The 17,837-nt window shown below is 36.0% G+C and overlaps 1 protein-coding gene across 3 annotated transcripts; it reads right to left on the bottom strand.

The window, feature by feature from the left end:
• Positions 1–1,053: 1,053 nt before the first annotated feature.
• Positions 1,054–3,322, bottom strand: LOC139853364 (uncharacterized). 3 transcript variants are annotated; one of them, XR_011761355.1, is made up of 2 exons: positions 2,485–3,322; positions 1,054–2,312 (listed from the first exon to the last, which is right to left on the bottom strand). XR_011761355.1 is itself a non-coding variant. In XM_071842752.1 (2 exons), the coding sequence occupies exons 1-2, from the start codon at positions 3,245–3,247 to the stop codon at positions 2,133–2,135; spliced, it is 531 nt and encodes a 176-aa protein (XP_071698853.1). In that variant the 5' UTR covers positions 3,248–3,322; the 3' UTR covers positions 1,054–2,132. The 3 variants fall into 3 exon arrangements, 1 of the variants encoding a protein (XP_071698853.1); XR_011761356.1 differs by having other exon boundaries at positions 1,054–2,735; positions 2,897–3,322; XM_071842752.1 differs by having other exon boundaries at positions 2,897–3,322.
• Positions 3,323–17,837: the final 14,515 nt, after the last annotated feature.

Genomic DNA, 17,837 nt, shown 5'->3' with positions numbered 1-17,837 from the left:
CCAGTGGCCAAGTCTTACTTCCCGACGAAGTAAAAATCTGTGAAAGTGAGTTATAGTCCCACTTTTAAAATCTAATATTTTTGGGATGAGAATACATGCAGGTTTTATAAATGATTTACAAAATAGACACAAGTACGTGAAACTACATTCTATGGTTGAATTATCGAAATCGAATATGCCCTTTTTATTAAGTCTGGTAATCTAAGAATTAGGGAACAGACACCCTAATTGACGCGAATCCTAAAGATAGATCTATTGGGCCTAACAAACCCCATCCAAAGTACCGGATGCTTTAGTACTTCGAAATTTATATCATATCCGAAGGGTGTCCCGGAATGATGGGGATATTCTTATATATGCATCTTGTTAATGTCGGTTACCAGGTGTTCACCATATGAATGATTTTTATCTCTATGTATGGGATGTGTATTGAAATATGAAATCTTGTGGTCTATTGTTACGATTTGATATATATAGGTTAAACCTATAACTCACCAACATTTTTGTTGACGTTTAAAGCATGTTTATTATCAGGTGAATACTAAGAGCTTCCGCTGTTGCATACTAAAATAAGGACAAGATTTGGAGTCCATGTTTGTATGATATTGTGTAAAAACTGCATTTAAGAAACTGATTTCGATGTAACATATTTGTATTGTAAACCATTATGTAATGGTCGTGTGTAAACAGGATATTTTAGATTATCATTATTTGATAATCTACGTAAAGCTTTTTAAACCTTTATTTATGAAATAAAGGTTATGGTTTGTTTTAAAAATGAATGCAGTCTTTGAAAAAACGTCTCATATAGAGGTCAAAACCTCGCAACGAAATCAACTAATATGGAACGTTTTTAATCAATAAGAATGGGACATTTCATCCAGCCTCCACAGTAAACATCGATGAATCACTTCTATTGCAATGTAACATTTTTATATGCAAGCCCAAGGAATTAAATTTACAGATGATCATACGTTTGAAATACATATTGTAAATTAACCATTTTTAAACTCCAGTTTGCAATACATTTCAAAAAATGTAAATGCACCATATTTTATTATGTATCTATTATCCATCATTTTATGCAAAAACTCACTTGTCATGAGTGATATTCAAAGGATCATTAAACCACTCCTTCACTTTCTTAACAAAACCCTCATCACCCCCTCATGAAACTCAACCTGCACCACGTTCTTATTTATCATCTTCAAATTTGGAGAACCCAAAAGCAACATACTCTAACTATCCCTAATATCAACATGACAATTACCATTGCGTTGAACTTTAGACCCGATCAAATTATACAATTGCAACCTGGGGGAAAAAAGTCAGTATTCAAGTGTGCACATGAATTACCTACTTACCCACATACTTCGAAAAGGGCCCTGTTCCAAGACGACAGTAAAGAATAACCTTCTACAAACTATATAATTAGCTATATTTTTGCGCAAATACAGTTAATAACAGTTGATTATAAAATCGATACCAGAGATACCGAGGCCAAGAAGAAGCGAGAATGAAAGATCACAACACATTCTTCCACTCTTTTGAACACCGCCACGTTATAAACTGAAGCTACATGCTTACCTCTTTTTGACCATCACTACAAAACTATGATACTTCAATAATAACAATGATAATAATTCAAACTGAAGCTACATGTTTACCTCTCTTTGACTACCACTACAAAACTACGATACTTCGATAATAACAATAATAATAATAATTCAAATTTTAATAATACGATTTAAGATACGTCATGCTTTTAAGAATAAAACATAATACTAATCATTTCATTTATAAGTGAACAGGTCATGATTGCCACTTCGAGTTTGCATAAAAAGGCCAAGTACGATGGTTCATAAAGTCAAGTCACTTTACAATAGTAACATAAATATAACAGAAATAGATAGGCGGTTGCTTTGGTACATACTTGAAGTGTACCCGGAAACCAGAGCCAAATGCATTAACAACTAATATGTCAAGCAACATCCCATGGTAACATCATAAAACAAAAAATGTCATGCTTCTGATAACCAAGGAATACATTTCTTCATACGCACTACTTACTAATTAGTACTTATTAACAGCAAAAAATGATCATAACTTGAGATGCTTAACAAAACATATCCTTATTCACGCTGAAAATCGCTCAAGTTAATCACCGTTTTAGATAGTTCTCCTAAAATATGAACACAGTTCGCTGAATTACCTTGATAATCGTTGAACCAGCTTATGATGCACTTGATACAACCATCATTATAGGCCACATCAATCCAACTCCCGATAGCATTTGACCGCTTTTTGATCCACTGTCATTAAAAAATACATTAATCAAACACCAATTGCAAAAAATTAACGGAAACAACAACGATCACAAAACAAAACCATAAAAATTTGAAAAAGATAACAGCAGTTTAATCAACTTGGGTTATATTGAATGTCTATAGAAATGTGGCGTTGATGAAAGTGGCAAATTGAAACCTGGACAACATGGAGATTCAAGATTCGTTTCACCAGGAAGATAATATCCATCCATCGTTAATAAATAATAAAAAAAAACCAATCAGATGGATATGAGATTTAAGAATCCTGGCTACCCCAAGAATCATGGTTATGTGACTCTCATGATCACAAGCATGCATCGTTCCAGGAACTTTACTCTTATGCTTCCATTCCATCATTTCTTATTCACAAAAATTGCAAACCTTATAGTGTTCAACCATTTCCTAAGGCTGTAACAGTTACAGTTATGAGAGAATATATAATTACATCACTATAGGCACAACACTTCAAAGATTATACCTGTGAATTCGGGTAACAGTTACATTTATCAGATAGTGAATTCGGGTTTCTTAATCATAATAGATTTAAATTCATACATGATAGATTATACCTGTAACGATGGCTGGTATCTCCATAACGTGAGTCTCCAGTCGGAATTCTTGACAGAAACGTAGTGTAACTGGTCGGCGGTACAAATCGGAGGTTTATTAGAAACCTTTTCGCCGTTAATTTGGATCCCAGAGTTCGTTTTATTGGTAGAAAAAGCCCTAATTGCAGAGAGCCGGAGTGACGGTGACGACGTAAAGAGGATAAACGGTAGGTAAGACGAGAGGTGACAGAAGGCGGTGGAATTGAATCGTTCCTGGTATCGTTGTGGAATTGATCGATTAAACCCTAATTTTGAACGAAGAGATCGGGTGGTTGGAAGGGACACGTGTAATTTTGTCAAATTAATTAACATTAACCTTGATTAATTTTAGAGATGGGATACGTGGATGGGTTAATTAGCAGGGTAATCACATGCTTTATAAGGGGTAGAGAAGAGAAGAGAAGAGAAGAGAAGAGATAGAGAAGAGAAGAGAAGAGAAGATAGAGATAGAGAGAAGAGATTTGGTTTTCGTTTTACTAAATAAAGGGGGTAATATATTTTACTTCACATAACTACCTCATAATTATTACAGAGAATATAAATATGACTATGATATTATATATTATATACTCCGTATATACAAATGAAAATTTTGTTAATCCATGTAAATAAATAACTTTAATTAACTGTTAACACAGTTTTATATCCTTTTTGAAAAATACTCCATAAGAATCTATAGGTACTATTAAAATTCTATAATGATAATGTCATTATTAGACTAATTCTTTTGTTAAGAAAAAATCAAAAAGAAAAAGAAAAAATCTAAGCCCTTAAGGTGATGTCATTAATCTAATTATTGACTAATTAAATTAAATCAACTTATCTATTTATTTCATGTTTTTCGGGAAAAAAATTCACTCTCATAAATTAATTAATTATTATTATATTATTATTCAAATTCAAATATGAGTTCTTTTTACGAGATTAATTACGTTATATATGTATGCGAAATACACGTCTCAATAAAATGTTCCAATGCAGACTTTTATGGCAAGGAAAATAGTAATTGTGATGAAAATTAGAAGATGATGGTGAGAGAATAAATGTAGTTTCTTAGAAAATAGTAATCAATGTGTTTATAAAAATAACGAGAAGTTTCTTAGTCGAAATTCGTCGGGTCATTAAATTAAATGACTAGCGTTTAAATTCACTTAATACCTAAAATATATCATTAAACTGTTTAATTTAAACAAACTTGTGATTCCACGGTTCATCTCACTAGTATAATATATTATACCGTAAAATTATATTTTAAATATTTGATTTTTAAATAATAAAAAGTTACGGAGTACTTTATCACTCCACATAATAAAATAAGTTAATACAATTTTTAATCATATTTTGAGAAAAAAGAAGTTTAGCTCGACTCTTTATTTATGTCATCATTTTTTTAAAATTCAGTAACAAGGTAACTGACATAGTTCTTTTCAATAAACGGGCGAAGATGTCTCTTGCTTAGATGTAATGAAACACTATTATTATATTATTATTATATTATATTATATTATATTATACTATATTATACTATACTTATATACTAAACCTCCCCCAAATTTGGTCGTCTCAGTTTTAACGAGTTGCCGTTTTGAGTTTGCGTTCACACTACAAATATTCCTTCAATTTTCGCACAAATTACACAACAACCCCTCAACTTTACACTTTTTCAGGGGTAAAAAACGTAAATTTATAATTTAATTAAAATAAAAAAACCTTACTCCACCCGAATTTATAACGGGTCCTATCTTCTCGCTCGGTACGAGTTAAATTTTTCCGAGGCCACCGTTCAACTCGAAAAAATCTCACGAACCCAACGGGACTAACTATATGCAAAACGGACATCGTTAAAAAACACTAAATAACGGGCCCTATATTCACGCTCGGTGCGAGTTAAATTTTTCCGAGACCACCGTTCAACTCGAAATAATTTTACGAACACAACGCGACTAACTATACGCGAAACGGACATCGTTAAAAAAAATAAATATTTTGGGTTATATTACATACATATATATACATATACAACACGACTAACTATACGCGAAACGGACATCGTATATTCAAATTGGACCGCGCGTCGAATACAACCGCAGCAACGCGCGGTCGGATTTTTTCTAGTTATTATCATAATTATTATTATTATTATTATTATTATTATTATTATTAAATTAATTTACTAATTATTATAATAATAATTATTGATTATTGATTATTGATGTGTGCTACCAGTAACTAAGACTTCTAGATCCGCCACTGAATTAGGTTAGCTCTTAGATAGATTATTATTTGTTTTATTGATTTGTTCGCTTTCTAGTTGCGAAGCTAGTTGGAGATATGTAGTCATTTTGTATGATGTATTTAAATTCTTTCAACTTTTAATGAAAGTTTCTAAGTTTCATAAAGTGTTTATTAGTTTTGTTCGCAAGAAGAAAAAAGAAAGCCTTTTATGCCATTATATTTTCTTAATAAATGTAAATGAGTGAGTATGTCATATGATTTACCATTTTTTTAATGCAATACATTTACCTTATACTCTTAAAAATACTTCTTAAAAGACCGATTGATATTAATTAATAAACTCTGATACATTATTCGATATTTATGGTTTTCACTTAACTAATTATGTAATGACAATAAACAATAGAGTTAATTAAACCATTGATTTATGTAATTTACTCAAGATCATACCAGTAGCTTTTCTTTTTTCTTTTTTTTCTTTTTTTTTTAACTTATACCGATAGTCCCTATAGTTTTTAAAATACATAGCGGTGGTCCAAAACCTAATGTCAGTTAATTGATTAACGGAACAAATTAACTGGTGTTAGGTTTAGGACTAACATTGTAAAAACAACTAGACAATTGCAAGAAGTATTGAACACATGTAAAACACGATTACAGGATTCATAGGAGATTAGGAGGAAGCAAACACAAGGTTGGATTTGCATGTGTTATTTTCCTTCGTTTTCGTTATCAATATTAATAAACTCTAGCTAGGTGTCGTCTTCAATTCTTCATACATTAGTTTTTAAACACAATCAAAAAGGAGCCATAAAATACAAAGCAATAAAAAATTAGATGAGAAATCCAACTTTTGTATTTTTAGAGGGTAGAAATTAGAAATACTTGTGGGAAAAGTTTTTAGTGCGAAAGGAAGGAGTAGTATTTGTGCTTGACGGTTATTGCCGGTGGGAATGGGAAGATTATTATTCCGCGTTTTCACACGCCGGGTTGTCGACCGGAAACCAATGTTGTGTAGACGAACTTCCGCTTACACGTAGCCGGGTTGTCGCAAAAACAAAAAGGCAAAAAAAAAAAAAAAAAATGAACAAATAAACTACAACAATCAACATATCTTTTTTTTTCTTTTCTTCAAAAGCAGGCAACTTTTTTAATACAAAAAAGATTACAAATCAAAGCATGTGAGGACATGCTTGATAATTGAACAAGAAACAGGGAAACATATTACATGCAATGCTAAGACTAAACAGGAGAAAATAACTAATGCTAATTACAATTTGTAACTATTAGCCGTTATCATCGAAAACGAAAGGATTTATGAGCCATTGGCTCCATACTAAGGAAAGTTTCCTAGATCGCTTTGAGATCCATTTGAAAGTTTTAAGTTGGACTTCATTTAACACCATCGGCCCATTGCCCTTTTTCTTTTGGAAAGCGTTCATTTTTCGATTTTGCCAAATGATATACCCACATACCCATTCTATACATTAGAGGTGTGCACCATTTGGTTTCAAACCGAATAAATCAAATATCGAATCGAATCCAAAAAAAAAAAAAAAAAATCACACCAAATTTTTTAAATGGTTTTCGGATCGATCGAAACCGTAACCGAATTCGTAATTCGGTTTTTGATTTGGAAAATTTTAAATTCGGTTAACCGAAAACCGAATTAAAAATCGAATTCAAATTAATAACATATTAAAACATATTTATAATTATAATATTTATATATTTATATTATATCTAATATATTATTACATTTTTCTTAAACAATAAACATGTTGTATACCCTGTATCTAGGGATGGCAATGGATCGGATATGGATCGGGTGAGGCCGTATCCATATCCATATCCATTTAGTTTTTGTTCATCCATATCCATATCCGTTTAATTTCAGTTCATCCATCCATATCCATATCCAATGGATTAAGCGGGTTAATGGATATCCATTGGATATTAAAAAATGTTATATTTTTTCCTAATACATGTGATTAAAACAAAAACGTAATATAATAAAGTTTTATATAATGTGGCAAAATTAAATCTATCCGTAAGAACGTGTAATCTTTGTCGAAGATATAACACAAATTTTTAAAGTTACTAGTATACATATACTATGACAAATATAATGTGTAATTAATATTTTTATTTGGTTATATATACGTGTCTTATAGTAATATATCATGGTTGATTCATTATATGATTTTAAGAAAATATTTGTGTAATTGTAAATGCATTTGTAATAGTACACGTGTTAGCATATATGTCTATATTTATGTATTTATAAATGTATTTCGGGTGTATATGGATATATCCATGGATGAAACATTTTCATCCATATCCATATCCGTATCCATTTAGGTTCATCCATATCCGTATCCATATCCATTTATATCATCCATATCCATTACGAATCGGGTGGTTCGGATGGATATCCACTGGATCGGGTGGCCATTGCCATCCCTACCTGTATCCTTAAATTAATTCCACAACCGTTATTCCTAATTTATATGTAAGTTTATGGCGGTTAGGATTTTTGTTTTTAATGATTTTCGGTTTTAACCGAAACCAAACCGAAATCAAATTCGGTTTTTGGTTCGGTTTTGGTTATGGTTTTGATGTTTAGATATGGTTTCGGTTTGGTTTTCGGTTTTGATTTTATAAGTTTCAAAATCGAAAAAACCGAACCGAATAAACTGAAAAACCAAAAATCGAACAGATGAACACCCTTACTATACATTGCCAAAGCTTTGAAGACTTGTATGGGTTCGCGTTATTTTCATATATTCCTTGGAACATTTCTCCAAGGTATCTATACATTGGTCGATTTAAGTTCCACCATTTGAAAACTCGGATCCATAAGTCTTTTGCGATGAACAATGGAGCAAGGAGTGTTCGACCGTCTCTATGTCGTTGTCACAAACCGGACATCTTACCAAATCCAAATCAATTCCTCTTTTATCTAGTTCAACATGGACGGGTAACCTTTCAAGCTTTGCTCGCCACACGAAAATCCCTATCTTTCGAGGTAACATTTGATTTCGATAAGTTTCTCTATTCAACGAATGTGAAAGCTTTTCATCAATGAGTTTTGTCAATACTTTTGTTGAGAATTTTCCGTTGCTTTGTAAGTTATATTGCCATGAATCTTTCTCGCCATCCTTGAACCTGAAAGCACTTAGAATATTTATGAGTTCGTTCAGTTCTGTTAAGGTACGTCCACGAGGATTGCGTGTCCAATTCCATTCGGAAAAAACTACAGAGTCATTTTTGATTATCTTTTCTTACACCGTAACATCAGGGTTACTTTCTAAACTGCAAATTTGGCCAAATCGTTCACCCAGAATATGATTCTCGAACAACCTATCTTGCCAAAAATGAATATCTTCTCCTTTGCACATGTTTCTCACAAGCGAGTTAGTAAAAGAAACACCATTATCGTTTATATATGGTCCAACTTTGCATATGTTTTTCCATACTACTCCCATACCCGAGACATTATTTGAAGATTCATTTCCTAACCCCCCCATCCAGCCCATAAAGACTTGTTATAACATTGACCCATAACGCATTTTTTTCTACATGAAATCGCCACCACCATTTGACCAACAAAGCTAGGTTTCTTGCTTTGAGAGACCCAAAATTTAACCCTCCCGCCCTCATATGGAAGTAGAATGTCTTCCCATTTTACCCACGAAATCTTTGAAATATCCCCAGACCCTCCCCAAAAAAATTTTCGTCTCAAACCTTCTAGTAAGTTGACGACACACGTAGGAGCACAGAATAGGGAGAAAGCATACAATGGCACACTACTAAGTACCGACTTGATTAGGGTAAGCCGACCACTAAATGACATAGATTTCGCTTTCCAATCCGATAATCGTGCATGGAATTTTTCTATATACGGATCCCAATCATGTACGTTGTTCATTTTCCTTCCTATAGGTAAGCCGAGGTAGGATATTGGAAGGATCTCGGGTTGACAACCAAATCTTTGTACCCATTCATCTACAATCGATTTTTGAACCCCAATTCCATACAAACAACTTTTGGAGTAATTCACTTTTAAACCCGAAAAGATCTCGAAGCATTTTAATGTCTTGAAAATGTTTCCAATGTTACTTTTACGCCACTCCCCAAACAATCAACATATATTGTTTCCTAGTTGAAAACTATATACTTCGCACTACTTGATTTTTATATGTAAAAATTTGCAATTGTTTTTACTTTCTCCAAAATGATATAAGACTTTTATTTATTAAATTTGATTTAATTATTTAAATAAAAACAGAAATATGACGTGGATTTTTGATACGCGTATCGTAAAACCTAATTCGTTAACCGTAAACCACACAAGAACAGCAGTTGCCGCCCGCTTAACACCCCGTCAACAACGACTCACGTATGTCGCTTACGGCATACGGATGCCAGATGATGTATAGATAACGTCATTATCCAAAACATTCGTAAAACCTGATCTATTAGTCGTGACCCGTTCCCGGGTCATGGATAAAGACAATGTAGAAATGTAAGCCCAGCATCTGGCAATAAGTACACGTAAGCCTAGCACCCGACGATGTATGCATGTAAGCCTAGTACGAAGGTAGTGGTATACGTAAGCCCTGCACATGTCAGAGCACACACGTGTCATCAGTATGCCACGTAAGCCTAACATAACGATATTAAATGGCTTGAGCCCGACTCCCAATGTTGAATAAATCCCAATAAAGAATGACATGTCAACATGGTCAAGCCCATGAACAACAGAAACCGTATTGATTGCCTATAAATATACTATTGTCGTTCTCCAAAATCACACATGACAAGTCACATTAAGATAAATGGGAAATGATACTTTATCTCTGTAAAAAGTACTCTCTCACCACTTGTTTGTCAACTCAGTCACTCGGTCCATACCCGAGGAGAATACATCCAGATTAGTTGAACGCCACCCCTTCAAGATCCTCATCTCCAATAGGGTTATTCACGGTAACTGGACCAGAGAGCGAATGACTAATCACCAACATTTCCCCATAAGTGATATTTTTGCCCTCGAGTCTTTTACCGGGAACCGCCCTCACGACCGGTTGACTGAGATACGCTTGATCAAATGGACCATCCGCTACGAACTAACTGTCAAATATAGATCCTCCGTTCGTAGAACTCCACACCTACTGATCAAGCATATTTTCACGAGGTCACGGTGAAATCTGACAACCGTGCCCCTGCTCCAGAAACCCAAGCATCCCAGACTGTTCCAAATTCTCCTGTTCTTTGTCAATCAACTATAGATCCAAATCTTTCCTGTAAGCTTCCACTTTTCTAATGGCGCACCGACCTGTATTCGGATGCCCCTTCACTTGATACTAGTCACAACAAGCGTACTCGACTCAACATTCTGACCAGCTTTTCTTTATCCCCTGACATGGATCTGGATTATTTTGAGGAGTTTTTTAAGATATCTGTCCCCACTTTTACTCAACAGTTTTCGCATCTTGGTGCATGCGCTCCTTCTAGTCTTGCTGTGAAGTTTGAGCATCTTTCTCCTGAGCAAGATCTTTTTGTTGATACGCAGGCCACAATGTTCAATCTTGCCAAAGATATTAGCCGCCTGAAACAGAAATCCAATTCCATAATTCTTGGTCATAAACATCTGTCGCGTGAGCAAAGGGAGTTTGCCAAGCTTGATGCTGAGAAACAACGGATATCTGAACAACTTCATTAGGAGGTTGATGCCCGTTTAAAGGTGGAGGGTAGGAATACTCCTCTTGAGGGTGAGTGCCAGCGTTTATTGAATGAAACTAAGCGTTCGGAAACTGTTCGTACTGATCTTGAGTCCCAAGTGAATCATCTGTCCCTTCAGCTTGGCACTGCGTCATCTGAGAATTACCAGTATAAAAAGCATCTCGAGGAGCTGAACGCGGTGCACCAAACAATTATTAGTGAGCGTAATGATCTGAAGGCCAAATGTTCAAGCCTCCAAACTGAATGCTCAAGCCTCAAAACTGAATACTCGACCTTAAGATCTGGTCTTCCTGAGATTGCAAAGCATATCCTGACTTGCCCGAGTATTCGCATTCCATTTGGTTAGGCTATAGTTGCTGCACGTGCTTATGAGCGATCACACTTTTGGGATATTGTGAAGTCAAACCTTGCTGTACCGGATATTATTCCGACACCAATTTCGGATGAACTTGTGGAGGATGCTGACGAAAAATGCACTGAGGCATGTGCGGCTTTAGCAAATTTAAGGTTTCCTCGCTTGGAGGAATTGGCTGAAAATAGGAGCCATTCATCCCGTCATGTGGTTGATGATGCGCTTGCGTAGGTTGGCAAGCGGTTTGGGTTGGAGGGGCAGTGATTATCCGCTTACCCATTTGTTGTTTTTTTCCAGCGAGGGATGGGCCCAGCAGTTTAAGGGTTTCGCATCCCTATATCTATATTTATGTTTTTTGTTTTAAAAGCGAGATATACGTCTGATCGTTGCGGGCGAGGATTGTATATTCTCCTTAGTGTAGGGCACCGTTCCAATTAAGCCACCCCTAGTATATTAATAGAAAATAATTATATTAAACGATATGCGGAAGAGTAGAATTTTATCCTTTTTAGGTATCTGCCTTTTCTTATACGATGTTGCAGTATAAGAGATTTTCTGTTTGCTAAAGGCATTTTGATATAAGTATTATTCTACTTATCGTTAAGCTTTTCGTATGGATATTTTAATATATTTTGCTATATGCTTTTATACTTGTTTTCAAATTTATAAGCGGTTTGTTTGCATTTGTATTTATATGCGCATTATAGCATATGAATAAATGTCATTCGTATATGTTAGGAGCGACCCTTCTATATACGCATGATCCTTTTATTCTTACATCTTATCAAAGCAAACCAATGCTTATACATATTATACTCTTGAGCTTAAAATTATTTGTACGCATTGATAAACCAATATCAAATCCGTCTATATAAGCAACCCAATACTTATTTCAAGAGTCTTCCGGACAATCCAATGTCCGTGATACTAACAAGTAACCAAACTTGTATTTTATAGTCATGACTTTGCAAGTCTCCGTCTTGCGCGGTATACAAGCGTTTGAAACAAACCAATGTTTTACTACTGTTACCATTAAAAATAGTATTAGTAACCAAACTAAACTATGCCACTTGAGACCCGGAGTGTGTCCCTGTGCAGCTTAAGGGGCATGCAATCAATCAAAATGTAAAAATTCACAATTTATGGGCTTAAATTGCATGATTCAATTTATTATGAAAAATAATTCAAATGACAGAAATAGAAACATAACAAAATTTCAACAGATGTCTGGGTGATCGATCCTACTGTTGCTATCTTTTGCTTTTTTGCGCCGTTTATTTTTACGCATGCAAGGCGCATCCTGTCAGTTTTCTTTCAAGCCCTTGTGCTCCTTTTTGTTGCATTTCCCAGTAACCAGGATCATTCACCACGTAATCATTTCTTGGATTTTTATTATTCTTTTTCCTTACCGCTTTTAACCTGACAGTTCCATCGTTTATTTGTATTTTAACCCAATGTTGCTTTCGTGGCATTTTTCCTTTTGTCTCTCTTTCACTTGCCTCACTCTTTTTAAGAACAATCTTCAGAGTTTTTTCGTTGGTAAGGTGTTTATCCCACCAATCACTTGATTGTCGTTGTTTTAAACGTCATGAACCTCCTGTAGATATAATGTCCTAAAATAAATTTCAATTTGTCTTAGAGTAAAATATTTAACTTTGCTGTTATTTTATTTACGCAATTTACCTCTTCCTGACAACCATGTTTGAATGATGTCAGTAGATGTTCGGGTGCGCACGCTTTGCTTTATAGCGAGCTCTTCAGGCGCATCGTTCTTTACAGCTTTACTAATTTTTGACGCTGTTCGTAAGCTGTTTTTCGGCTTTATATGTGCGCGCACCCCTGCGTTTTGCTTTTGAACCACAAGCTGCTCTTCTTTAGCATTAGGTAATTTTTTCTAACTTTGCATGTGCTGCTTCTTTCTTATTCCTTGGATTGCGCTTTTTCACTAAACCCATGATACGAGTGCGGATTTTTTTTCTGCGTTTTCTTTTGATTTCCTTGTTCATTTTAACACATTTTCTAAGATTTTCAAAACCCTGCATCTTATAATAGTGTATAATACCTTTAAAACAAGTAATTACAACGCAATTTTATGCCCCCGCATTACTTAATTAAGCGCCTATCTTAATTGTTTACACTTTTTAAAGTAAGTAACTTTGATTTAAAAACAAATTGACGTTTTTATTTTTTCTAAAAACTGTGACTTGCAACATCAAATACTAAATTGAAATATTTGCGTACCTGTGGGCATAGCGTTTCTTTGATTATCTGAGTCATTCGCTGTTTACTTGACTCTGCATCTTTTCCTCCTCGCCTTATGCCTTTTTGTATCGTTCTTTCTTTCCAATCCACTTCCGATTTTATGGTTGCAACTCCCCACTTTGTTGGGAATCTTAATAGGCCATGTATTGTGGATGGTACGGCACCTAGCTTTTGCAAGGTGTTCCTGCTTAATAGTGCGTTATGCTCAGCTTTCGACTTGACTACAACAAATTCAATCTCAACGTTCGTTTTCTTTTTACCATTGTTGTCGTCTCATAATTCTAACCCAACTCTAACCGTCCCTAATGACGGGACCATCCCACCAGCAAAATCAAACAAAGTAACTGCTTTCTTTTTTAGCTGCGACTTAACTGATCTAGGTAGCGACATGTAGCAATGCTCATACATGATATCTACGTCACAGCCAGTGTCTACACACAAGCCCTTAAGTTCCTAATTGCAACTTTTGAAGTATCCTTTAACTATCACAGGTTTGTTGAACCACTCCCTTTCGCTTGTTTCAAATGAGATTATTACTTTTTTCCAATCTTTGACTTCTTTTGTTTCTGTCATTACGCTCTCACTTGTTACCATGTTTATGGTTTTTTCTGCTTCTCCTACTTTTGATTCGTTTTTCTTTTGCCACGGGTATTCTTTTTCCTGTCGTGACCTATTGCCCTCTGCTTTAGCCGATTTCTTTAAATGCTGCAACCTTCCCCTTTTTAGTTCTGCGACCACCTTCTCGATTAACTGTCGGCACTTATTAGTTTCATGACCAAAATCGTCATGAAAGTCGCAAAATTTGGTTTTGTCCTTTTTTGCATAATCGGGTACTGGTGCTGGAGCTTCGAATGTTTTGCACACTGACTCGGTTTCCAATATTTCCTTTGGTGTTTTGCTGAGGTCTTTTATGATTGCATAATTATCGTCGTGAACGCTCTTGCTTCTGTAATTGCCACCTCCTCTGATGTTGTTGTACCGACGGTACTTATTGTTATTATTGTAACTTTCGCCTTTGAGAGGGCTATTATTATTATACCTCTTTGTGGATCCAGAGCTCTTGCCCTGATCGCGATGGTGATCATCATCATTATTTCTGCCCAGGTAGCTCTTTCCGCAATTTTGCGTTATATCTTCTTGCGCCCGCATGTAATCATATGCTTCCTTTATTGCTTCCTCAAATGTTTGTGGAACCTTCCTTCGCAACCTCTGCCACAAAGACAGGTGCTTTTCTGTATCGAGGCAGTGTATAAATCCTGACACCTTTTGGCTTTCTGGTAGATTTGGTATTTTAGCCACTTCCTTTGTGTACCTATCAATAATCTCACCCAAGGATTCTTTGGGTTTTTGCTTTATATCATGGCATTCCACATGCGTTCTTCTTCGTGCACGCAGACTTTGAAAATTAAGTAGAAACCGAGATCTTAAATCTGCATAACCTGTTATGCTTCTGGGAGTTAAATTGTTGAACCACTCCCGCGCCACTCCTTGCAGCACAATTGGTAGCATATGACATGCTACCGCGTCTCCCCAATTGTGGGTTCTTTTCGTTCCCTCGAACCTTTGTAGGAAGTCATCAGGATCAGACAATCCGTCGTAACTTCCTAATGTTAGCGGTATTATAAGTGCTTAAGGAAATGGGTGATTCGCTATATGTGCGGTGAATTTTTCTGTAGTGGGAGTCACCTCTAGAGATTGCCTTGCTTTATGCCCTTGAATTATTGCAAACCAGTTTTGCATAAACTCCTGGAATCGCGCTGGCTCATTGAGTGCTTGCGCTAGGTGTAGAGGTGCAACTTGCTGCAATTGTGAAATAAAGTTATTCGAGCTGCTCGGCTCCAGCAGGTTATAAGGCGCACTCCCCTGATCATCCTGATGTTGAGTTTGCGTTAACCCACCTACATTTGGTTGGGGTGGGGCATATGTCATCTTTGATTGTAGTGGCGCTACTGTAATTTACAAACCATCTAAGTTTCTCAATCCCAAACTTCTAATTTCTTCCTGCGCACTTGCCGGGGTAACCCTTAAAGTTTGAGTTTTTGTTTCCACTGTTGTGATAATTGGGATTGTTCCTACATACGTAGTTTTTGCTATTAACTTGACACCACTTGGAGGAGATTCATACCCATCGTCTGTTTCTTTGAAGCGTATATAGTCAGTGTTGGCAGGAGATCCGAAACTTATTTTTTTCGGAGACTTCATGCGTCCCGTTTCCGTTTCTTTGAAACGCACATAGCTATTTTCTACTACTGGGGGCGTATCTTCCCCACCACTCTGCAGCCATTCACTTTCTGTCCCTGCCGTGGTCGGAGGAACCATTTTTTCCATCTCGGCGCTTGTCAGTCCCGTTAGGATGGCTTCTGTCGAAGGGGGTTTTGACACCTTTTTCCCTTCTACCACAGATGCCTGTTTTGATATTTGTGCAGGTGTTCGTTGACCTGCAAATGTCTGAAAAGTCGACTTCGAACCTTTGTTGCCCGCCATTGATCTGAATTAGGTGAATAACCTGAAAGTGATCGATTAGTGTGAACAAAAAATATTTTATAGAAAACACAAAAACGAATTATATTCAATATGAATTTCCTTCTTGTTTGTTCATATAACCGGTCCCACGAATGGCGCCAAATGATCAAGCATATTTTCACGAGGTCACGGTGAACTTACGCTTGAGTGCATAGTAGGGTTTAAGGAATAACAACATTCGGATCTCCGACACTTAGTCGTGGATAACCCACATCGGTATCATTTCGATTCCGACAGGGTGGCCAGTTTGAGAGTCCACCAACAACCTAGCATACGAGGTTGAGTGGCCCAAAGACATGAATGTTTTATAGTTTGAGACATACCTGAAAGTCTTAGAGATCGTATGAAGCTTTGTTCGTACGACGAATATTTGTATGCTGTGGTTTACGTATGAGTAAACGAATGAATGTGTATATGTTTTAGGGTTTATGAGCTATGTATTTATAGGCTCACGAATTAGGGCTTCAATAGAATCTCTTCCCTAATTAAATGCAATATTATCCCAACTAACTTTCGTTATTTAAGGAAAAGAATCTGAATTGATTATACCGTATATTCTTCTTGAATGTACTGGACCCTTATGCAAGTTTACAAAACTCGCATCATATGGTATAGGCACATAAGGTGCGGCTATACCCGTGCCATATGCCTTACATGCAGTTTGTGTGCGGTTTTAGGGCTTTGGATGCGCAATCTGCATAGTCCTACGGATATGCGTATCATTACCTACAAATGCAAAAAACACTGCACAATTCAATCCACAAGCGAGCAATAAAAGTCACCCGAACCAGAGTGACCAAAGGTTAACATACCTCTCGTAGTAGAATAAAAGATAACACCTCCAACAGTTATAACAAACAGGAATCCTCTGCTAAACACTAACACGCCACCAATGCCACTAAGGATGCTACAGAGTTGGTTGCCTGATATCGGCTAAAAAGTCACGTTTTTACCCCCGATATTGAGTCCCAAAAGCATAAAGTTCAAAACTTTGTCGGCAAAATAATCATTTTTTGGTTAAATTTATAGATAAAGTAATTACGAAGACGATGCAAAAAGAATCAAGAGAAACGGAGCTAAAACGAAGATTCTAGAGCGAAAACGGTGAAAGACAAGAAATCAAGTTACGATCCAGTAAAATCAGCTGACCAGGCAAGCTAAACGGCCTTTCAAATGGCTTCCCTGGCTCACAAATGGCCTGCCAAATGCCCCAGTTAAACGGTCCTTGCAAACGGCCTGATCTGGCAAATGGCCCCTGCAAACGGCCTGCCAGCCGTTTGCAGGGAAATTCCAAGTCTATTTAAAGGCTTTTTGTCATCCAATGTCAACACACCTCTCCTCACTCTCTCACTACAATACACTTTCTCTCACTAGAGCTTTCAAGGCCTTCTCACCTCCGAGCGGGAAATTAAGTACCCGGAGGCGAACGCCGAAGATTGTAATAGGAGCGGTCTAGAGGATGTCAGCACTTGTAATGGTCCAGATCTCGTCTGTAAACGGTGAACGCTTTCATTAATTTAATAAATTTATCTTGTTATCTTAAGTTGCTTTCATCTTGCATGCCTATCTATCTGTTACAAATGTTCATTATATGTTGAATACTGATGTGTGCGAGGTGTACTAGGAAATAGTATTATTTTTACAACGTAATACTATTAAATATGATACAATTTTACACAAGATATTTATTTATTTATAGAATGGATATACCTAAACCTTGCTACAACATTTATAGGCAGTGTACCTAATCGTACAGTAGTGTAGTTTTTAGTAAGTCCAGTTCGT

Source organism: Rutidosis leptorrhynchoides, chromosome 6 (assembly GCF_046630445.1).
Source record: "Rutidosis leptorrhynchoides isolate AG116_Rl617_1_P2 chromosome 6, CSIRO_AGI_Rlap_v1, whole genome shotgun sequence".
In the NCBI taxonomy this organism is placed as follows: Eukaryota; Viridiplantae; Streptophyta; class Magnoliopsida; order Asterales; family Asteraceae; genus Rutidosis; species Rutidosis leptorrhynchoides.
Note: the sequence above shows the minus strand (reverse complement) of the source record. Positions and strands in the feature narration are given on the sequence as shown.

Coding starts and splice junctions, on each gene's coding strand:
- LOC139853364 (XM_071842752.1), bottom strand. CDS start 3,247: ATGTTAATTAATTTGACAAAATTACACGTGTCCCTTCCAACCACCCGA. Junction 2,313..2,896: donor GATACCAGCCATCGTTACAG/GTATAATCTATC, acceptor TTTTAATGACAG/TGGATCAAAAAGCGGTCAAA.